Source organism: Pelophylax lessonae (genome assembly GCF_965119305.1).
Source record: "Pelophylax lessonae genome assembly, chromosome: 2".
In the NCBI taxonomy this organism is placed as follows: Eukaryota; Metazoa; Chordata; class Amphibia; order Anura; family Ranidae; genus Pelophylax; species Pelophylax lessonae.
Window position 1 is genome coordinate 514,527,384 of NC_138769.1, and position 24,377 is coordinate 514,551,760.

The window sequence follows — 24,377 nt, forward strand, 5'->3', positions numbered from 1 at the left end:
CCTGTTTTACTTACCTGCTTTCTGCAATGGTTTTGCATACAGCAGCCCAAATCCTCCTATTCTGGGGTCCCCCACTAGCACTCCTGGCATCTCCCTCCTGCCGAGTGTTTGCTATGCAGCTTGCTATGGGACTACTCACACAGGCTCAATCCTGAGCTGTATCCTGTGCGGCCACTTGCGCACACAGCCTGGCTCAGTTCTGCCCCCACTCTCTGCTCACTGGCTGTGATTTACAGCAGAAAGAGCCAATGGTATCTGCTGCTGCCTCTATGTCCAGTGAGAAGGAGAGCATTGGATAGATAGGGCTCAAGCAATAAAATAGGGGTCTGGGGGGGAGGGGGTGCTACAGAAAGAGGGGTTTTTTTTTACCTTAATGCACAGAATGCATTAAGGTAAAAAAAACCTTCTGCCTTTACAACTATTTATTTAACCTTCTTGAGAGTTTGTATATCATGAAATAATGGATAGTACAGCTGGGAAAAAAACAGCTTTGATTTGTTTGTGTGAGTCTTGATTGCTCGGTATCTTTTCTCATATGGAAATTGAATATTCACACTATATCCTGGGTGAGTTGGATTTTTGCTGCTGCGGTTAGACATTTAGGCACCCATGTCATTTTCAAGAGGAACTTAAGACAAAAGGGAGATTTTTCTGTGTACTGTTCAAGCACAAAGAACATTTCTAGTCGTTAACCATAACCTAGCAAATCTTCAAGGTTTTAGTTCAGGTTCACTTTATATCTTCTGCTTATAAAAAGGTAAAAATTTATATTATTGTTTACCTATAAGGAGAAAAGTTGTATAACAGCAAAATGCAACCATTTTGTTCTGGTAAACTTTAAATACCCTTTGGGCTTCCCTTAGTGTCTTTCAGCCTCTCTATCCATTATTCGAATATTTAGGTTTTCTTGCCAAGATTAAGTTTCTGGGAAAAGCGCCAAAAATGTAGTGTCTGTTGCTGAGAACAATCTTTGATCAAAAAAGTGATACACATATTTCTGTACACAAAGAAGTGTACTTCGGTGACTCTAGGAGATGATGCTTTATTAGTGCTTGTTCAGTAAGACACTCCTAAGTAGGTAAGACAGATAGATGAAGCTAAAATACTATAGGACCTAGCCCAGGTGAGGGTTTGATAAGACTGCAGCATATACTATCTGGGCATACTGCATCTGCTTACAGGTGTTGCATTTAAAACGATACTAAACGATACTAAAGTTTCAGAAGAACATACATTAGGTAGGTCAGCCACTAAACAAAATACTGCTGCTGAATCGGACAGATTTTGATGACCAGCTAAAGTGAAACAGTGGATTAACATCAGATTTTGTGTGAAAGTTAGCAGAAGTGCATGTGAAACTTAAGCTCTGTTACAACAGGCTTATGGTGAACATTCCATGAAGAAATCAAGTGTGACATAGAATCAAGAATGACATAGGTGGTTTAAGGAGGGCGAGAAGATGCCCACGATGTGATCACCAAAAACCAAAAAGGTTGGATGCAAATGTGGACAGAGTGAAAAACACTTATACAGTGGGGATTGAAAGTTTGGGCACCCCAGGTAAAAATTTGTTTTAATGTGCATAAAGAAGCCAAGGAAAGATGGAAAAATTTCCAAAAGGCATCAAATTACAGATTATACATTCTTATATGTCTATAAAAGTTAGATTTTATTTCCATCATTGACACTTTCAAAATTACAGAAAACAAAAAAAAAATGGCATCTGCAAAAGTTTGGGCACCCTGAAGAATTTATAGCATGCACTGCCCCCTTTGCAAGGCTGAGACCTGCCAGTGTCATGGATTGTTCTCAATCATCATCTGGGAAGACCAGGTGATGTCAATCTCAAAGGTTTTAATGCCCAGACTCATCTGACCTTGTTCCAACAATCAGCATCATGGGATCTTCTAAGCAGTTGTCTAGAAAACTGAAACTGAAAATAGTTGACGCTCACAAAGCTGGAGAAGGCTATAAGAAGATAGCAAAGCAATTTCAGATGTCAATATCCTCTGTTCAGAAATGGCAGTCATCAGGAACAGTGGAAGTTAAAGCAAGATCTGGAAGACCAAGAAAAATATCAGACAAACAATTCAAAACCTACGTTTGACTGCACGATCCCTCCAGAAAGATCTGGCAGACACTGGAGTTGTGGTACACTATTCAGCTATAAAGAGATACTTGTATAAATATGGTCTTCATGGAAGAGTCATCAGAAGAATACCTCTTCTATGTCCTCACCACAAAAATCAGCGTTTGAACTTTGCAAATGAACAGATAGACAAGCCTGATGCATTTTGGAAACAAGTTCTGTGGACCGATGAGGTTAAAATTGAACTTTTTGGCCGGAATGAGCAAAGGTACGTTTGGAGAAGAAGGGGCACAGAATTTAATGAAAAGAACCTCTGTCCAACTGTTAAGCATGGGGGTGGATCAATCATGCTTTGGGGTTGTATTGCAGCCATTGGCGCAGGGAACATCTCACGAGTAGAAGGAAAAATGGATTCAATAAAATTTCAGCAAACTTTGGATGGTAACTTGATGCCATCTGTGAAAAAGCTGAAGTTAAAGAGAGGATGGCTTCTACAAATGGATAATGATCCTAAACACACCTCAAAATCCACAGGGGATTACATCAAGAGGGGTAAACTGAAGGTTTTTCCATAGCCTTCACAATCTCCTGACCTCAACGTAATTAAAAATCTATTGATAGACCTTAAAAGTGCAGTGCGTGACAGACAGCCCAGAAATCTCAAAGAACTGGAAGACTTTTGTAAGGAAGAATGGGCAAAGATACCTCAAACAAGAATTGAAAGACTCTTGGCTGGCTACAAAAAGCGTTTACAAGCTGTGATACTTGCCAAAGGGGGCAGTACAAGATATTAACTCTGCAGGGTGCCCAAACTTTGCAGACGCCATTTTTTTGTTTTCTGTTATTTTGAAAGTGTAAATGATGGAAATAAAATCTAACTTTTGTTGACATTATATAAGAATGTATAATCTGTAATTTGATGCCTTTTGGAGATTTTTCCTTGGCTTCTTTATGCACATGAATACAAATCTTTACCTGGGGTGCCAAACTTTAGATCCCCACTGTATGCTCATGCTGGTGAGTTTTTTGATCACTACATAGGGGATAGTTCACTACGAGTCCATAGAGCATGGTTCAACGGTCAATCAACATTGTTACTTGGGAATTCTGAAAAGGTTAAGGGGAATCTGTTCAGAGGAAAAGACTGGAACTCTGGCCTAAAAAGTGGATTATCCACCATGATAATGTCCCTGCACAAACCTTTTTCTTTCTTTTTACAGGTCACCCCCGGGAATAAAGTTGTCACATCTTTTATATATCTCTATATATACATATATATATATATATATATATATACACACACACATACACACACTATATATACATACATACACACACACCCTTAGGTATCAAATTTGTTGTATGAAACACTTAGGATTACCTGCATGGAGGTGGATTGATATCCTAAAGAATCCTACTTCTACACTTAGGTGTCAGAACGTACTACTATTGCTAAAGAGCTACACCCTTAAGGGCCCACTCACACTTATGCATGAGTTACTGCACGTATTATGTTGAATTAAAGCAGTTAGTCATTATGAACAGGCTGTCAAAGCACGAAACAAATGCACTTATTTTTGGACATGTTACGAACAACAAAGCATTCACATATGTGCATTGTGCTTGATTTTTGTACACTTAAGTGTACATAATACATATACCTGTGCGTTAAAGTGCAACACATGTGTGAATTCAGCCTTTAAGAGCTAAAATAGTATAATGTCAAGGAAGTCTATTCATGAAAATATTTTGTTGCTATGCACCTTTGGCTGCAATTTAGATTTAAGTATTATGAAGATTATTGGGCAACAAAATTAAGAATTGTTTTTTTTTGTTAAACAATATGATGAATGGTGAAGAACAATGACATGCCTTCCAAATACGCCAAATGCAGCCAGGATGAATAACCATAAAGTTAAATAAACAGAACACAATATTGGCAACAGAGCTTTTATTAACAGTGGTTAATACACACATTAATGAACTATAAGAAGAGAACTAATCCCATCACTCTGCTAGTGCTGGATAAGCACTTGTAAGGGCAGACAGCTGAAACTGTATTGAAGTAGAAGACCTGAGCACATGGCCAAAGCCAAATCGTAGCAGCCATTAAGAGAGCTGAACAAATGGTCATGTAAATACAGCCAGTCATATCATTATGAATATAAAATGCTACTGAAGCACACTAGTCTTCAATCCATTATATGGCCTTCCATGTGTAGAAGATTGATACACCAGGTTAAATGCTGCTAATGAACGACAATTAAGAGGATTCAAGTGCATTTTATATGGACATGTTAGAAACTATTACTGCCCATCTTTTGAAAATGCTAGTTACCTGGCTTTCTCTGCTTCAATAATTTCTGAGTTATTTGACAACTATGCAGAAGGGTGATTTGGAGTAAAGTCAAGTCTCATGATCTTCCAGGTCAGTATTTTGGAAAGTACTGTCTTGTGTACAGATTTTGCAGTGCAACTACTAGTAGACTGGGTTTTGAGAGAGTTAAGCTGGCCATAGATGGTTTGAATCTCGGTTCAGCAGGGACCAGACGAGATTTGATCCACGTATAGACAGGGCTGATTGTACCCTAGTCAATCCATCGATCGACTTGGGTACAATCAGCATAGTGGATTTATAACATGCTATAGCCACTAGCAATAATCACTGTGTTCTCTCAGCAGGGATGGCTCCCCTTGCCCCCGTGCCAGGAGAACATAATATCTCCAGGGGAGGGATTCCCCCATCAACAGTGACTGTGTAGATGGGGAATCAAGTGATTTTCTTTCCTGCAACCCATAGTTGCAGGAAATATATTTTTATCATCTATTGTCTGCCTTAGGTGTCGCTAGCACTGAAAGCTCCGGCTTAAATCAAACCTATACTTTGGTCGTGCAGGTACTTCTAGATATTGAGGAGCATGAGACTCTCTCTCCTTCTCTCATGATGCAGTATTGGGTGTTTTAGAGGCGGATTGCGGTCATGTGGGAGCTTAGAGAAGGTTCTTAGCCCTGTGTAAGTTGCAACCAGAAAAAACAGAGTGGCTACAACAGGTTATCTTATTTTTACTTTGCTCCAATGGGAAAATAGGGTGGAAGGGGTGGGAAGTGGAGTTCTATAAGCAAGCCTGTTAGTTTGCCTGTTATTTAAAAAAAATGCAGGTTCACTTTAAGCCATGAGAACTATTTAAAGAAAAAAAAAATCACCAAAACCACATTATTGATAATAAAAATAATAGCTGTGCCTATCAAACCAAACCTCACCTCAACCTAAACGAATATAATAACATGCAAGCTAAGGAGGGTAATGCTTTAACATGACTCAAGCATGCTTTAAACCTCACACTTCAAAAATATGTTATACCATTAAATGGTGAAAAAAAAAAGCTACAGCTTACAGCATAATGAGATTAGGAAATGTAGAGAATGGTGGACTAACTGAAATCTATGAATGAATAAAAATACAATGGAAAACTATGTGCTTCTGGGAAGGTCCCAATCTAGTATAATAATTCTGATGGCAGCCTACAGTAAGAGGGTTGTTGTTTGGATGGGATGCCATTTTAGTTAGCAGTATATAGTAAAAGCAGGGATTTCAGGAACATTTTGCTTCCCAGCACTGAAAAGTACAGTTGAAATGTACAAAGTGACAGTTGACAAGAACACTGTATTGCTCAACAGCAGCACATATTAGAAATGATCAAAAAAATAAATAAAATAAAAACACACAGCAGTCTCAGAGATACTGTAATGCTTCGCAATGGATGGAAAATGTGTACAGGAAGACAGACAGCAATGTAAGCGAGTGTTGAAAACATTAAAATTAACTGCTGGAGTTCATTTATTTCTTAACACTTATTTCAATGTACTGCAACTGCTCAGCACCTATTTCAATATACTATCAACTGTTTAGCAACACAAAGTCCTTCTTACTGCTCTCACTCACCAATTTTTATATATGTGTATATCCATTGTCAAAAAGTGCAATGTCAAAAAATTGCCTGTTACTATTGCCTGCATACTGCACAATGACCTTGTACCAATCCAACGCTTTCCCATTTACCTTTTCTTCTATCTCTGTTACACAAACTTTCTTTGACCCTGGCTGTCTCCTCTTTGTGGTAAACTAGGTTTTAAAAATACAACATGGCGTACCATAATAATGAGCATGTACAGGCAACTTAAACTCACAAACCAGAATAGGGCACTACTACAATATTTTAGCAGACTACAGGTTTTGCTGCCTCCTACAGGAGGAGTACACTAGGCAGGAAAAACTTTACCACGCCTATGGGGCAGTCCCTGCAGGCATACACCCACACACTCTGCTATAGCCTTCAGTTTTGTTGCAAGCAGTGTTTAGAAGAAAAAAAAACCCATCCCACTCATAATTAGAGGGGCGGGTCAATGAACTTCAGAGAAAAGGATTTTACGTTAAGTCAAAAATCCAGTTTTCTCTATCGTTCATTGACAGACGCAGCTCCATATTCTTCTTGGCCATTGGGACGTCCCAAAGCAGTATTTGCATGAGGGGTGGGAAAAACAACGCAGAGAAAGAACATAATCCCCCAAGGGCTAAACTTAACCAACCAGGTAACATGGAGAACAACTGGAGCTCACCTAGATAAAACAAACATACACCCTCAAAGAGAATATTTTCTCATTTAAACAGCAGCCTGCAAAACCTTGCGGCCAAAAGAAGCATCCAAGGATGCAAACACATCTACTTTGTAGAATTTTGTGAACGTGTGCACAGGCGACCAAGTTGCCGCCTTGCAAACTTGCATTACTGATGCCTGACGGCGAAAAACCCAAGAAGCACTCAGCGCCCTAGTAGAATGCACCTTCACAGGGAAAGGTGGAACCTTACCCTTCAGAGAATAAGCCTGTACCACCATCTTCCTGATCCATCTGGATATGGTTGCAGCAGACGTAGCCAATCCCTTTTGAGGTCTTTCAGTAAGGACAAAGAGAGAGTCTGATTTCCTGAAAGATTCAGTAGCTGGGAGGTAAACTCTAATTGCCGAACCACATCCAGAGAATGCAAAGCAACTTCCTTGGGATGCTTTGGCTTAGGACAGAGTGAAGGCAGCACAATGTCTTCAATCAGATGAAAATCAGAAACCACCTTAGGAAGAAACGACTGATTAGGTTGAAGCTTCGGCAGGAATTTCAGCAGAGGGAACGCATAGATCAGCCCATATTTACCCCAAGGAGCCACCAGTATGTCTGTGGCGTCGGCTAGAGGATCCCGCAACCTGGCTACAAACCTCTGAACCTTCTTGTTGAGTCGAGAAGCAAACAGGTCGACATTGGGTGTTCTCCAACGTACACACAGGAGGTGAAACACCTCCGGGTGCAGGGACCACTCCCCCTGATCCAACACCTGACGACTCAGGTAATCCGCCTGCCAGTTATCCACACCTGGGATATGCACTGCAGAAAGGGCTGGAATAAACTTTTCTGCCCATTTCAGGATCTCCGCCACCTCCCGGGCCGCCAAGACACTCTTGGTGCCCCCTTGATTGATGTAAGCCATGGCCGTGTTCCAGAATATTATTCGGAAGTCTGGACTCTTCTACTGTCCAGGACCCCTGGAGACACAGCTTCCCCAGCACTCCTCCCCAGCCGGACAGGCTGGCGCCTGTGGTTACCACAGTCCAATACAGTGGGAGGAAGGACTTTCCCTGGCGTAGTGCTAGCGAGCCACCATAATAGAGCAGTCCTTGTGTTGTGACTCAACTGAATCATAGTGTCCAAGGATCTCCCTATGTAAGGGTCTCGTGTGGAACTGAGCAAACGGAACTCACTGGTTGACACCATCAGACTAATGGCCCGCAAGCAAGTCTGCAGAGAAGACAGATTGCTGGTTAACAGCAAACTAATTGCACCCCGCAACTTTTGCAGCTTGTCTGGGGGAAGAAAAACCCTCGCCAAAGCGGAGTCCAGAGACAGGCCCAGATAATCCAGTTCAAGGATGGTACCAGGGAAGATTTTTTGAAATTAGTGTTCAAACCAAACTCTTGCAGAGTCCGTACAGTAAATCTCAAGTCAACCACCAGGGCTGAATGCGAGTTTGCTCTTAAGAGGAAATCGTCCAGGTACCCCAGTACCGTAATCCCCCTTTGTCACAGTAATGCCAACACCGGAGCCAACACTTTGGGGGTGGAGGCGAGACCAAAGGGTAATGCCACAAATTGATAATGCTCTTCTCCTACAGTAAAGTGAAGAAAATGCTGGTGTCCAGCATAAATAGGGATGTGTAGATATGCGTCCTTGATATCTATGGAGGCCAAAAAGTCTCCTTGGTGTAGAGATGCCACTACCGTGAGAATGGACTCCATTCGAAACTTCTGTACCCACACAAAGTGGTTCAGGGCCTTGAGGTCCAGGATTGGACGTACTTTGCCTTCTTTCCTGGGCACAGTGAACAGGTTTGAATAGAACCCCTAAGAAGGAACCAGCACATCACCCCTAGCGACAGCAGATCTTGAACCGCCTCTCGTAGAACCCTTAACAGGTTTGGAGACAAGCGTAGATTTTCCGACGGTCCAGATTGGAATTCAATCTTGTAACCCAATCGGATCAGTTTGTGGACCCATTTCTCCTGAATCAAGGAAGTCCATGGTTCCGGAAAGAAGCAAAGGCGCCCCCCCCCCACCCCAGAAATGAGTGAGGGCGTCCCTTCATGCAGACGAGGATTTGTCTGCAGATCCAGATTTGCCTGTTCTTGGCTTACCCGACTATGTCTTCTTGAAACCCCACTGCAGACAGTCTGGCTACCAGTGGAGCCGCATCCAGTGACGCATCACATATATACAGAAGGCTTGGACCATTTGGTCCGTTAGCTCCATCAGGCCCGGCGATAGCTGCTCCGTTTCAAAGTCACCTTTCAGCAACTTCGCCCATTCTGTGATGGTTTGTGACACCAGAGTGATCCCAAAGACCGGTTTTAGTATTTAGCCCGCTAATACATGCAAATGGAGGGACAGAGACTCAACCCGTCTATCCACAGGGTTTGTAAATACCGGGGACTCCTCCACCGGAACCACAGTAGGCTTGTTTAGTCTGGAAAACGGATGATCCACCTTTGGTGGTACGGTCCATCTAGTGGATACCGCGTCCGCAAAAGGGTAGCGCCTTTTAAAGCGTTTAGGCACCACCATTTGTTTGATGTGCCCCTACTGTTCATTGACAATGTTGTCAAAAAGTTCCGGACAGAAAAAAACCTTGCCCGACTTCTGGGATTTGTGGATGCCAAAAGACACCTGCGTCCCTGACACTGTAGAATCATCCGCCATTTTTAAGGTTTCCCACACTGACGCTATAAGTGCCTCCACCTTCACGTCAGAATTCAAAGACATAGATCCACCAGGATGGTATGCGTCTGCTGCAACCATATCTACCTCAGAATCTGAGAATACTAGAGAGGCAGGGGAAGCCATAGGGCGCTTTCTGCTAGTGGCATTTTTAAAACGAAATCCACTTTTGACACCAGGTTTTACAAAACTGCTGTAAATGCAGATAGGGGCTGTGACCCGGACGGTCCCGAAACCACACTGAGCGGTTCTGTAGGTGAGATTTGGTCCTGGGACTCCATATTTATTTAATACAAAAAAGCAATGTCACTTTAAGAAAAAACTGCAAAAAACGCGATCTGCACCAGCGGCACCACAAGTCCCAGCCCTAGCACAGCCTGCAGCAGGGTGAGTGAGCAATACCTACAGGGTCCCCAGTAACATACCACCAAAATGATATAGAGGGATACAGGAACGTTTTGTGCAGAGAGAAAAAACGATCTGATACAGGAAACCTGGGTCATGTACTAGAGTCACCCTAGCTTCTCCCTTGCTGTCCAGCGATCGCGGACTCCAAGAAAATGCCCCCCCCCCATGTATTTCTATGGGGTAACTACCAAAACATGGCCACCCATGCATTTCAATGAGAAACTTTTACACTGATGCAGAACAAAATCTACAGTAAAATGGCAGCCCCCACGGCGTGCCATGCGGTCTCCAGGACCCCCCCCCCCAGGGGGGTCATCAGACAGTGGCATCGGGGCTCCCTAGGAGGAGACCCCACCAAGACAAACCTCGCCCCCACAGAACTGCTGCAGCGGCCGCAATACATCCACCCCCCTGAGGTAGGAACTTGCTTGAGAGCCTAAGGGGGGGGGGGGGGGCTGGTATCACAGAGAGGCCAGGGGAACCAAGGGATACCCGAGGGGCTGAATTTCTCAAGGCCCACGTCAACCCCAAGACCGCCAGAGAAATGGGGGGACACTTACTCACCATACCAACAGCATCAGGTGGGCATTACTCTGAACAGACTACCTCTCCATCCAGGGTGGGGGTGCTGAGGGCAATGGGGTATGCTGTGATTCAGGGCATCCCAGGTCTTGTGCATCCCGACGAGGTGTTTCACTCGCAGGCCAGCCCTCGTCCATTGGGGCTCTGTTGTGGCAAGGCCTAGTGCTGGACTATAACCTGCGCACGCTCGCTGGCAAGGCTGGGAGACCTTAATGATCTAGCATATCCAGTCTGAAACCCATCCGGCTGCTGCTTGTAATTCTCTCAGGAACTAACTAAAAAATGTCTTACAGAAAAGTCTTACAAAAAGAACACAGAAGTCCCAGCAGGGAACTAGGTCCTACTCCTAAATTAGGCAGAAACAAACTGAAGGCTATAGCAGAGTGTGTGGGTGTATGCCTGCAGGGACTGCCCCAAAGGCATGGTAAAGTTTTTTCCTGCCTAGTGTCCTACTCCTGTAGGGGGCAGCATAACCCAATGGTCAAGAAGAACATGGAGCTGCGTCTGTCAATGAACGACAGAGAAAAAAAGATTTAGACGTTATACCATAATTGGAAGCGGCAATCTTTAATAGAAGCACAAAAAGTAGTATGCTTCTGTACCCTACATTATCCACTTTTCACTGATCAGTTTTTCAAAAGCAGCATTGCCACAACACCCCATTGTATTTACATTATGGGTTGATTTTCCATTTGTAAAACTCTACATATGTACAAAGAAGAAGTAATTACCATCATTTTGTATTAACTCACTTATATTTTAAAGCCTCTGTATTTTCCTTACATTTAAAATCTGTGACATCAACAGCAGGAATCAAATACCGCTTACCTGACATCTTTTTCCAGCTTTGAGATTTGGTCCTTCAACGTGTCTAATTGTGTATCCCTCTGGCGCACAGACTCAATAAGGTACTGATATGGCTGGTGAACGTGACCTAATAAGGAGTTGGTTCTATCCAGCTATAAAAAATAGAAGCAACACAATAACATTTTAAATAGTTTAAACATAAAAGGACATTTTAAAAAATATCTGTACGTTGGCATTACCTGTTTAATGTGCATCGATTTAGAAAAACCAAGATAGATTTTTTTATGAAACCTATTTCTGAAAGCGAAACAATGTAATATTGTATTTTTCCAGTCTAGTTAGTCACCCGGTTGAGCTGTCATTATAAGCCTCAGCCACATATAGGCATTTAGAGGCAGAAAAAAAAAAAAAGAAAAAAGAAAAAAAAAATGCTATCACATCCAGGAGCAGCAGCATTTAGCCAGAAAAAAGGTTTGAAGCATGTAAATGCATAAAAATGCACCTAAAAGCATTTGAATTCTAGTCTAGTTTAGCGCTTGAGCGTTAACTAATTTCAAAGGCCAGAATAAATTAATATTTTAGATAATAAATTAACCCCCAAGCGCTTGATGTGCCTAAACATGTTATACATGTTTACAAATGTCAAGCGTCTTTTCTGCCAAAACGCTGCAGCCAGGAGGAAAGGCGTCTAGGAGAGATGGCCAAATGTCCAGTGTGCATGGGGCCATAAAAACATCAGCAAAACCCAGATGATTATGATGCAATTATTCATGTACAGACTAAGCAGGCAATCATCACAGCAAATGCATGCCAACGGCTGGGATGTCAATTGGAAATCCTATTTGGATGATACATAAGTGATAAATGGATGGTGGGTGTAACACTCTATGGGTACCTCACCTGGTCTGTACTTTCAGGATATTAGGTATACTAGGGTTCCCACCATTACTGAAGGGATGAAACCCTCCTAGATTGCCAGCTTTAGAATACAGCTGACACTTTCCAAGGCAATCCATAGTATAATGCTTCTAATTTATTTTGGAGAACACAGGTTATCAAATAATAGTATATATCTAATATTACACACAACAAAATACACCACAGAAAAAAATATTATTGGGTGAAACTAAATGACAAAGTACATATGCTGGACCCGTGCATAGTTCCAGTTGATAGATCTGTTGAGGGAATCCTTTTTCCAAGATCAATATTTTGTTTGACTTTAGGTTGCAACTGGTAGCCAGGTTTCCTGAATTTCTACTTATCAAAAAGGTGAAACCAGAGGGAAAAAATGACTATTGTGTCCAACCTTAAACTAAAAATGATTGTAATAGATGGCGGGGTGGCGATGGGAGGAGGCAGTTCAGGAACCCAATGTATTAAGGCTCCTTCAGAATTAACAAGGTAAGAAGGCTTAAAAGTGGTTGTTGAGCCACTTTATAAACTACACACAATCCCCTCCATTTTAAAGTCTCCTATGCTGCAGTGTATGTGCTTTGTAAAAAAGATGCCTATTTCTACCTGAATTCACAAAGCCGATTGGCGGTCACGTGACTCCTCGAGGCACCCTCTCCCGATCGGACAGCTAGAGCGGGAGGGGCCGAGATGACAGCCGGGAAGGAGGTGAGCCTCGAGGAGTCACGTGATCGCCGACAGAGAGGAGAGCTGTGGATGATGGACACATAAACTGACCACAGTGTCAGGGCTCAGCAGCCATGATACAGCCACTAGGTGCTGCAGCTTTATATTTTCACTTTATTGTGAAGTTGGTTATTTCATCTAACATCATGGATATCTTCGAATTTCGGTCCAAACATGTTATTAATGCTGAAGGGGTGTTCACTCCTACAGATGGAACCCTAGATGATATAGGGGGATTATTTTTGCGACTGAAAAACCTCATGACGGCTGAGCTCCATGCGAATTGGGACATTGCCTTCTTTGAGAGGTATGTTGCCGATGGCATGGTTCCCAGGAGCCTGAGGTGGGAGGTATTTCCACAGAGTGATTGTACTGATACCAACGATTGGCTTTTATTTTTCAACAATGCTGGGATCAGCTTGCTGAATTTTATGTTGTCTAACAAAAGACAAAAGCTGAAAAAATTGGATGAGGACATTAATTTAATTAAAGAAAAGTTGGTGGCCTTTAAGGAGAAGGACGAGTATAAAACTAAATCGGAAGCCCTGAAAAAACATTTAGAAAAAGAGGAAAGTGAACAGAGAAATAAAAAAAAGAAGAAATTTAATAGGGATCTTGGTGATTATCAATCAGGGAATGTGTTCAAGTGGCAGGTGACCAAACAAAGGGAACAGGCTAAGGAGGATTCCTTGGCACCTATGGAGGTTACTCCGGTGGAGACCCCAGACACCCCAATACCTGGAGCCTCAAATACTATGCGAACCTTTACGCCCCATCCTCAACCTGCCCATTTGAATGGTCGGGGACGAGGTAGAGGACGTGGGAGAGGGAGAGGAAGAGGACGTCCATCTCAGGCGATGGCACAAATTAATGCTTTGCTTGTTTCTAACAGGTTTACTCCTCTGACTTATAACCCCCCTGAACCGGAAAGGTACATAACCAATCACCCCTATGAAAGGGAGAGAGCTCAGTCACGGCCTAACAACCAGATGACAAGTTCCCAACAAAATGGTCAATTAACCCCCTTCCCCTATTTTGGGCAGAATACCCAGGGGAATGGATACCCCTCTGATCAGTATAATCAGGGACCCCAGCAACGTTTTTTTCAGGGGGCCACACCAAAAAACAAAAGACAAAAAAAGCCAAAAGGGGGTCAAGAGGGGGGAGGAGGCTTCAATTAAAAAAAAAGGCGGCTTTAAAAGATGATGGACTCTTCAATCTGAGTTCAGCCACCATCTCCTCCGATGAAAGACATGTGTTGAATCGGGGGTTGAAGTTCGCCCCTCCCAGACCAATTGATAGATTCGATACTTTTATCGATCTTCAAAAATATATTAGGAAATTGAGTATTAAGAGACATTTCGCGAATGATCCCGCTCCGCCCAAACAGGAATACGTTATGGGAGTAAGGAGTACTCAGTTTTCCAACGCTTCTACCTTTAATCCCCCTGGACCCTTGGCACCCTCGCTAACGGTGTTTAGAGACCTTGTGGCGAAAGATTTGGATCAGCTGCAAATTAAAAAATGCGGGACTGATCCTGCTTTCAGTAGAGGCCTTAAGACCTTAAAGGAGCGTAAAGACATCGTGGTCAGACCCGCTGACAAGGGAGGGGGTATAGTGATCCTAGATACAGAGGCCTATGATCAGGAAATGTTGCGGCTCTTATCGGATCGTGAGACCTATATCCCTCTGAGGGCAGACCCCACTAGGAACTATAAACAGTTATTGGAAGAGTTAGTGGTAGAGGGATTCGACAGAAAACTTCTCACCAAAAAAGAGAAAGATTTTTTGGTACCCAAAACCCCCAGAATCCCGGTTATTTATTTTCTACCCAAGGTGCACAAGGATCCTGTTTGCCCACCCGGGAGGCCTATTATTAGCGGTATTGATTCCGTTACCTCCCGGGTGGGCAAATATATTGATTATTTCCTGCAGCCCTTGGTGTCGAGAATGCCATCCTACTTGCGTGATTCTATGCATGTTATGAACGAATTGAAGGGGATTCAATGGAAAGAGGGATATATCCTGGTGACAGCGGACGTATCGTCCCTATATACAATTATTTCACATGATCAAGGCCTCGAAGCTGTTTCCTATTATTTAGGACAGGATATCCCTCTGGGTTTTCAAAAGGACTATCTGATTTCCCTTTTGAGTTTTGCCATGAGCCATAATTATTTTTGGTTCAAGGGGGATTTTTATCTCCAAAATAGAGGTGTGGCCATGGGGGCTAAATTTGCTCCCAGTATGGCCAATCTCTTTATGGCCAAATGGGAGGAGGATGTCGTCACAGGTGTACCTAGGCCGGAGCTTGTGCTCTGGCGTAGGTACATCGATGACATCCTCCTCCTGTGGGATGGCTCTCCTGATTCCCTACAAGAATTTATGGTTACTCTCAATCAGAATGATAGAGGCATTCAATTGCAGTATGAATTCAGCACCTCTGAGATCCACTTCCTAGATCTGAAGATAATGGTGCGAGAGGGCCATATTCTGACATCTACATTTTTCAAGGCGACTGACAGGAACGGATTCATTGACACCAGCAGCTGCCATCATGCTGCGTGGTTAGAATCCGTTCCTGTCAGTCAGCTCCTGCGCCTTAAGCGTAATTGCTCACTGAGGAGTGATTTTCTCAGAGAGGCCTCCATCCTGAAGGAGAGGTTCCTTGAAAAAGGTTATGGGGAGCAGCTTTTAGACGAGGCCATAGCGAAGGCTGATGTGAGAGAAAGGGATGACTTGCTACAACCTAAGAAGAGGGAGAAAAATGATTCTTTTGGTTTTGCGTTTCTGTCATCCTACTCCACACAACATTTTTCTGTTAAAAAGATTATACGGCGACATTGGCACGTTCTGAAAAGTGATGGAGTATTGGGCCCCCTCCTTCCTGATCAGCCCCAGGTGGTCTTCAGAGGGGTTCCGCCATTGAAACTCCAGGTGGCTCCTAATGTTAGGGATCCCCCTAGGGTCATGTCCTTCTTTCAAACTATGGGTGGTTTTTTCCCTTGCAGAAAATGTGCCATCTGTCAGTTGAACCACAATAGAAGTAGACAAATTTGTTCATTCACCTCCAGTTCTACAGGCCAAGACTTTAAGATCAAGCCTTTTATATCTTGTACTACGAGATATGTAGTCTACTTGTTGAGGTGCCCTTGCGGGCTTGACTATGTTGGCCGCACCATAAGGGAGCTCCACGTCAGACTCAAGGAGCATGTGGCCAACATAGTCAAGGGGTTCCCGAAACATAGTGTCTCGAGACACTATGATCAGTGCCATCAAAGGGATCCAAAGGGAACCATCTTCCTTGGGATAGACAGATTCACCAAAAACTGGAGAGGTAGTAATATGACCCGGGGGGGTATCCAAGCTAGAAACCAGCTGGATATATAGGCTTAAGTCCTATACCCCATTGGGTCTGAACATAGAATGGGATCTGAATGCGTTTATCAACAATTCCTGATATGGTCCCATTACTATGTTCCCCAGTTTGTGGATATTGTGCTGTGACCTATTTTGGGTAGATTTAAGAAATATCCTCATTTTTTAGTTCTTCCAGTTTTTTCAACTGTTTTAATTTGATGTATTTTAATGTTGTTTTTATATTTTGTTTTTTTTTTTTTCCGCAATGTGAAGAGATTGCTGTTTTTTCCCCCTCCTGTGGTCTGAATTGCGACCACCAGATGGCGCTGTGTTCTCCGACTAATTGGCGTGTTGACTTTTAATGGTGAGAACTAACGTCATTGAAGTCTAATATGTAAAAGCCTTTTTTCTTCTTTTTTGCGCGATTCGATCCCATGTTATGTGGTGATTGGAACGTTGGGGGTATTATGCCTCTATGTTTCGTTCTTAAAATTCCCACATCCGGGTGGTGGAGCGCAAGCAGGCCATTTCCGGTTGTTGGTGAATTGAACAACTTCCGCCCGTCTCGATCCTATATATATGGCGCTGACGCCGCAGGACCACACCCCTAGACGACGTCAACTCTGACGAAACGCGTCGGGTGGAGCCTGTGGCGACGTACGCCACACCAGGAAGAGACACGGCGGCCATATTTTTGGTGGGATGCGCGAGCACCCGACCGTTCGGAGGTGGATAAAGCAACGCTCTCTAAGTGCGGCTATCCTGTAAGTGTACTTATTATCCTTGGGGAGCAATAAACTTCATAGCAGTGTACACTATGTGTTGGTATTTTGTTTCCTCACATGGGGACCCTGTAAGGACCTAAGGACTGTCCGTTTGGTGGAAGATTACATAGGAGGAGGAGTGAATGATCCCGGCTTTCCAGTGCTTGTACCATGGGCGTTTTTTTGACCTTTGTGATGAGGGTCAATGCGATCTGGTAAGGATCAGTGTGTGCGGGTGCCTGGTGGTGGTTTCCCTTGCTGAGGATCTTCACATTTCTTCCCTTCTTTGTGAAGTTTTTATGTTGATGCACGAGAAAGAATTTGAACTGTTGCTTTTTCATCCACGCATATCAAGGACATTTCTTTGATTTTAGCTATCAGATTAGCGCCACATTTGTATTTTTATGATACAGCCATGGTTAGTTTACAGGGGGGAGGATATAGCCAGGCAGGATCAGCCTGGTGATACGGGGGGCCATCATTGCAGGTGATACGGGGGGGGGGGGGCAAATTACACAGCACAAGCACTGTGCTGTATAACATGCTTTAACCACTTGCCGACCAGCCGCCGCAGTTATACGGCGGCAGGTTCCCGCAAATCGCTGCGCAGCGATCCTGGGGGCGTGTGCACCCACTCACTATCAGGGAAGCCGATCCACGGGGCTGGCGGCCACGAGTGCCGCCGGGCAACTGCGATCGCTCCCCGTGAAGAGAGAACAGCCGTCTGCTGTTGTAAACACAGCAGACCGTTCTTCTCTGGTATCAATGCAGAGCTCCTGCGATCTTCCTATTTAGGAACACCGGTCTCTGTATTGATTTCATAAGCCCATCCCCCCACAGTTATAAAACACCCCCTAGGCTCACACACAACCCTTTGCTTGCCCCTGGGTTAACCCCTTCCCTGCCAGTGTCATTATTAAAGTAACAGTGAATATTTTGTGAAGAAAAACCCCCGTAGAAATAGGTGGGACTTTAAAGGTAACCATGAAAATCTCTCATAAGAAAGGTTCAATTTGGATAAAACATGCAATTTATTTAGAAAATGTGAAATGTTGGAAAACCATCAGAACAAGGTAAACACATATTTGACAATATGAATGGACATTCTAATACAATACAGTTACAGGTAAACAGCAGAATCCAACGCGTTTCAAAATGTTGTCTAGTACAAAAATCTTCCTCAGGGATCTGCAAATATTCCTGAAAAGCATAACCACATGCAAAAAGTAAGTCCCAAAAAGAGGGCACAATCCAGTACACATTTTATACAATTATCATTTACATGAGCAATTTTGGAGTTGCGACAACATATTAACCCACATTACCATGGAGATCTTTGCAAAAGACCACAAATTACCATCCCATAAGAAAATATGAATAAAGAATCAGACAAAGAAAAGGAAAAAAGAGGGGAGAAAAGAACTTCCAGATGGAATACCACTTGTTAGGAGGTCACATACCTGCAGAAGTACGGAGCCCCATACACTTATCCCAGCGGGGATGGGCTAAATTTCCACAGGGTGAGAGCTAGAGTCAGGTGTATTTAGTAATAGTCTTCACCTAGAGATAATAATTGATTGTCAGGGAACCTCAGATATATATTTTAACATGCCCTATATACAAGAATATTCAGATCAATTCACCTGTTGTGATGATTTATAAAATATAGAGATATGTGAAAAAAATGAAAAAAATGTATAGAAAAAAAAGGGGGGAAGTTTATCCAGGGATAAAAAGGAAGAATTCCTGCAGAGTTCCAAGTAGTTATCCTCTAGTGTGCGTATCTCAAGGGCTTTATTAGGTGGTTGGTCCTATTGGGAAAAAAGAATCAGAGCCATGAGTACGTCCAATGACCCTAATTGAAGGAGTGACTGATTTGTTTCAATTGGGATGCCATACCTCAATATTCTGGTGGACCGTCCCCGGTGTCCTAACGACCTCAATGGATAAGTGTCCACAAGGATATACGAATATATTCCAGGATTTCTGGTATAAGTACCACTCCTTGCCTGAGATGAATATAGGGATAATATATTCATCTATATATATATATATATATATATATGCAATGATGTAAGGTAATTAAATGTCCCCAATCAAGTAAAAAGTACCATTTAGTGTGGAGGAAACGACAACCATTGGGTCACTCTATCCATAGAGGCTGACCGCGTTCAGTCTTAGCGCTATCTGGTAAAGCCGCAATGGCGTCCACCACATATGTCCTAGTGATAAACAGGAAGAGAGAAACCCCTTTAGATATAATAAGGCGTAAATGTCAAACAACAACAATCCTGGTCCCCTGAGGGGTACTTACTGTGGTACAGAAAAAGCTTGAATACGCAACAGTCCTGTGGTGACTCGGAGAGATAACTCTCCGGACTGACTCTCGGCGTTTCCTTAAATACTCATCAATGGCCCATGATCTCGCAGTAGATATCGCGAGATCTAGTGAGATGTGTTATGGTCGCGTTGTGATGTCGTCATTTCCGTCTACTTCCACCGCGGGAGATCCCGCGAGATTTGACGGTGACATCACATCCGCTCCAGCTGTATATGCTGCAGAACGTTCCCCTAAACCGGCGCAAGTGATTACTTCCGCCCTGAATTACACAGGGACATAGTTCTATGTCCGCCCAAAATAGCGGCGGTCCATAGATGCAGCAAAGGCAGAGGCATAGTAACGAAAAAAGAGGGGACCAAAACAATGGAACAAATAAATCATCTCAAAGATGAAGCCTGGCTAAAAATCAGTAAATACCTCAAATATATAAAAGCCAATAACTGAGCAGGTCCCTTAGTTAAAGGGGACCCGGATATGGTGCCAATTTAAGAATAAGGAAAATCCCTATCAGATATCGCCCCAGGCACGGGAAGTGGCGTTTTGACCCTGGAATTAACCAGGGGTTCAGACATGGAATTCCTAAAGGGGGAATTATTCACCTGAAAACGCTTATTTCTCCAGATCTTTGGGGGCCACAAATAATGAATTGAGGTCCCCATTGGAGATGTCTTACCCGTGCCGGGCTCTCAGTCTGCGGGTAGCCTCCCCAAAGGGAACAAGATGTAAGGCCATGCAAAAAATTATTGCATGGTAGTGGTTCCTATTCTACTGGTCGGCCTACCCAGTGGAAGGAAGGAGAGAGAAGGAAAAGAGGGGGAAGGGGGGGGGGGAAGAGGAGGAAAGGGATAAGATTGGAAGAAAAAGAGGGAAGTTGGTGAAAAGGATCCAGGGGGATTTTTGTAAAGAAAATTCCCCATGATCTCCCTGTGTCAAAGGAAAATGTTAGTTGCATAATGCAATTACAAAATTGTTTAACAGAATACACTTCTATCATTATATAATGTATCTCAGACATTGAAATATTTATTATTTAACCCACTCCGAGAGAATGTGTTTTCCTAAATAAGGTATAATGCATAATACCATATACCCTCAGAGTATGAAGAAGAGAGAGGGGTAGCGGGAGAAAAAAACCCCGAAGGGGGAGGGGGGAGTATATGTAATGTGGAGCCCTAGATGATTTCAGGGAGGCATCAAAAGCGTATAAAGAACAATAGAAAACATAAAAAGGAAAAAGGGGGGAAAAGGAGAATTAACGTAGGATGTTATGGTGGAGAGAATGGGGGAGGACCTCTTAGTCCGTCTTCCCCGAGGATAATCCCTCCAAAAACGATCTGTAACTTTCCATTTCGTTCAGGCCAGGGGGGGTGGTCGCCCCAAGTCTAGCAATCCAGCGCATTTCGCGCTGGAGTAGCTGCTTGTTCCAATCACCCCCCCTGGCCGGAATGTGCACCCTCTCCAGGGCACAAAAGGTCACCTTAGGGGTCCTGTATCTGTGGGCTATAGCCATATGCCGTCCAAGTGGCAAATATAGATTTCCGATATTCAAACTCTGCATATGTTTACTGATGCGTTTGCCCATTTCTTGCCTGGTCTTCCCAATATAGAAGGCCTTGCATTCACACCGCATCAGATACACGACCCCTTTGGTTTTACAGTTCACAAAGTGTCTGGGGTGAAAAATTTCACCATTGGGAAGCCTAGTTGTTTTGCATCTAACTATCACCTTGCATTGGTCACAATTGCCGCAGGGAAACGTCCCTTTGTCACGGCAAGGATCCTCTCTGTTTGAGCCTTTATATTCACTTTGGACTAGACTGTCCTTCATAGAAGTGGCTCTTCTATAGGTGATAGCTGGGGAGGGTGTCACTATATGTTGGAGAATGGGGTCCTCCCTGAGTATGGCCCAGTGCTTTTTTAAAATTCCATATATTTTTTCATGTTTAGTCGAGTAATTGAGAATTACTCTAGGTGGATTCTTTAAAGGTACTTCAGAATGTTTGGGAGTTTTGAAGAGCAGATCCTGTCTCTTCATGGTCTGTACTCTATTGAAATTTTTCCTGAGACAGGTCTTGGAGTATCCTCTTTCGAGGAGTCTCTCCGTTAATTCGTTAGCCTTCTCCTTAAAATCCTTTTCAGAAGAACAATTTCTCTTAATTCTTAAATATTGTGAATATGGAATAGACCTCTTGAGAGGCTCAGGGTGGAAACTGGCTGCATGGAGCAGCGTGTTCCCCGCTGTGGATTTTCTAAATAAGGTTGTTGATATCTGGCCCTCATCACTTTTGGTGATGGTAATATCCAGGAAATCCACAGATTTCGAGTCATATTGCATAGTGAAGAACAGATTCATATTGTTCTCATTTAACTTTATAAGACATTCTTCTAGTAGTTCCACCGAGCCGTCCCATACCAGGAAGATGTCGTCGATGTACCTCTGCCACACTACAAAGTGGCAGAAGTACATCGACAAGTCTTCACTGGTAGTAATTTTATGCTCCCACTCCCCCAGGTACAGGTTCGCGTAGGATGGGGCACAACAAGTCCCCATCGCTACTCCCTGCACCTGGAGGTAGTGGGAGCCTTGAAAAGAGAACACATTGTGTTCAAGAATAAATTTTAAAATATCCAAAATAAAGTTGTTATAGTTTTGTTCCTGTAAACCTCTCTGTTTTAGAACATTTTTTATAGCAGAAAGACCTTTTTCGTGTGGTATTGAATTGTATAGACATTCGGCGTCTATAGTTACTAGGAGGGCATTGTGTGGTACAATGACATTCTCCAAAATTTGGAGCATGTGGATAGTGTCCTTGGTATAGGACGTTAGGCCAGTCAGGTAACGGTAGTATTACAGAAACAGCAAGCCGTGTGGTGGACGCTCATCTAAGACCCCATGTTACTGGCCTAACGTCCTATACCAAGGACACTATCCACATGCTCCAAATTTTGGAGAATGTCATTGTACCACACAATGCCCTCCTAGTAACTATAGACGCCGAATGTCTATACAATTCAATACCACACGAAAAAGGTCTTTCTGCTATAAAAAATGTTCTAAAACAGAGAGGTTTACAGGAACAAAACTATAACAACTTTATTTTGGATATTTTAAAATTTATTCTTGAACACAATGTGTTCTCTTTTCAAGGCTCCCACTACCCCCAGGTGCAGGGAGTAGCGATGGGGACTTGTTGTGCCCCATCCTACGCGAACCTGTACCTGGGGGAGTGGGAGCATAAAATTACTACCAGTGAAGACTTGTCGATGTACTTCTGCCACTTTGTAGTGTGGCAGAGGTACATCGACGACATCGTCCTGGTATGGGACGGCTCGGTGGAACTACTAGAAGAATGTCTTATAAAGTTAAATGAGAACAATATGAATCTGTCCTTCACTACGCAATATGACTCGAAATCTGTGGATTTCCTGGATATTACCATCACCAAAAGTGATGAGGGCCAGATATCAACAACCTTATTTAGAAAATCCACAGCGGGGAACACGCTGCTCCATGCAGCCAGTTTCCACCCTGAGCCTCTCAAGAGGTCTATTCCATATTCACAATATTTAAGAATTAAGAGAAATTGTTCTTCTGAAAAGGATTTTAAGGAGAAGGCTAACGAATTAACGGTGAGACTCCTCGAAAGAGGATACTCCAAGACCTGTCTCAGGAAAAATTTCAATAGAGTACAGACCATGAAGAGACAGGATCTGCTCTTCAAAACTCCCAAACATTCTGAAGTACCTTTAAAGAATCCACCTAGAGTAATTCTCAATTACTCGACTGAACATGAAAAAATATATGGAATTTTAAAAAAGCACTGGGCCATACTCAGGGAGGACCCCATTCTCCAACATATAGTGACACCCTCCCCAGCTATCACCTATAGAAGAGCCACATCTATGAAGGACAGTCTAGTCCAAAGTGAATATAAAGGCTCAAACAGAGAGGATCCTTGCCGTGACAAAGGGACGTTTCCCTGCGGAAATTGTGACCAATGCAAGGTGATAGTTAGATGCAAAACAACTAGGCTTCCCAATGGTGAAATTTTTCACCCCAGACACTTTGTGAACTGTAAAACCAAAGGGGTCGTGTATCTGATGCGGTGTGAATGCAAGGCCTTCTATATTGGGAAGACCAGGCAAGAAATGGGCAAACGCATCAGTAAACATATGCAAAGTTTGAATATCGGAAATCTATATTTGCCACTTGGCCGGCATATGGCTATAGCCCACAGATACAGGACCCCTAAGGTGACCTTTTGTGCCCTGGAGAGGGTGCACATTCCGGCCAGGGGGGGTGATTGGAACAAGCAGCTACTCCAGCGCGAAATGCGCTGGATTGCTAGACTTGGGGCGACCACCCCCCCTGGCCTGAACGAAATGGAAAGTTACAGATCGTTTTTGGAGGGATTCTCCTCGGGGAAGACGGACTAAGAGGTCCTCCCCCATTCTCTCCACCATAACATCCTACGTTAATTCTCCTTTTCCCCCCTTTTTCCTTTTTATGTTTTCTATTGTTCTTTATACGCTTTTGATGCCTCCCTGAAATCATCTAGGGCTCCACATTACATATACTCCCCCCTCCCCCTTCGGGGTTTTTTTCTCCCGCTACCCCTCTCTCTTCTTCATACTCTGAGGGTATATGGTATTATGCATTATACCTTATTTAGGAAAACACATTCTCTCGGAGTGGGTTAAATAATAAATATTTCAATGTCTGAGATACATTATATAATGATAGAAGTGTATTCTGTTACACAATTTTGTAATTGCATTATGCGACTAACATTTTCCTTTGACACAGGGAGATCATGGGGAATTTTCTTTACAAAAATCCCCCTGGATCCTTTTCACCAACTTCCCTCTTTTTCTTCCAATCTTATCCCTTTCCTCCTCTTTCCCCCCCCCCTTCCCCCTCTTTTCCTTCTCTCTCCTTCCACTGGGTAGGCCGACCAGTAGAATAGGAACCACTACCATGAAATAATTTTTGGCATGGCCTTACATCTTGTTCCCTTTGGGGAGGCTACCCGCAGACTGAGAGCCCGGCACGGGTAAGACATCTCCA

General features: G+C 43.3%; 1 protein-coding gene across 1 annotated transcript in view; it reads right to left on the reverse strand.

Annotated features, from left to right (window-relative positions):
• Positions 1 to 24,377, reverse strand: part of PIBF1 (progesterone immunomodulatory binding factor 1) — a 319,829-nt gene that overhangs the window by 62,533 nt on the left and 232,919 nt on the right. Inside the window, exon 15 of the mRNA XM_082245629.1 lies at positions 11,224 to 11,354. Coding sequence (XP_082101755.1) covers positions 11,224 to 11,354 — 131 coding nt within the window. The remainder of the gene's footprint in view (positions 1 to 11,223; positions 11,355 to 24,377) is intronic.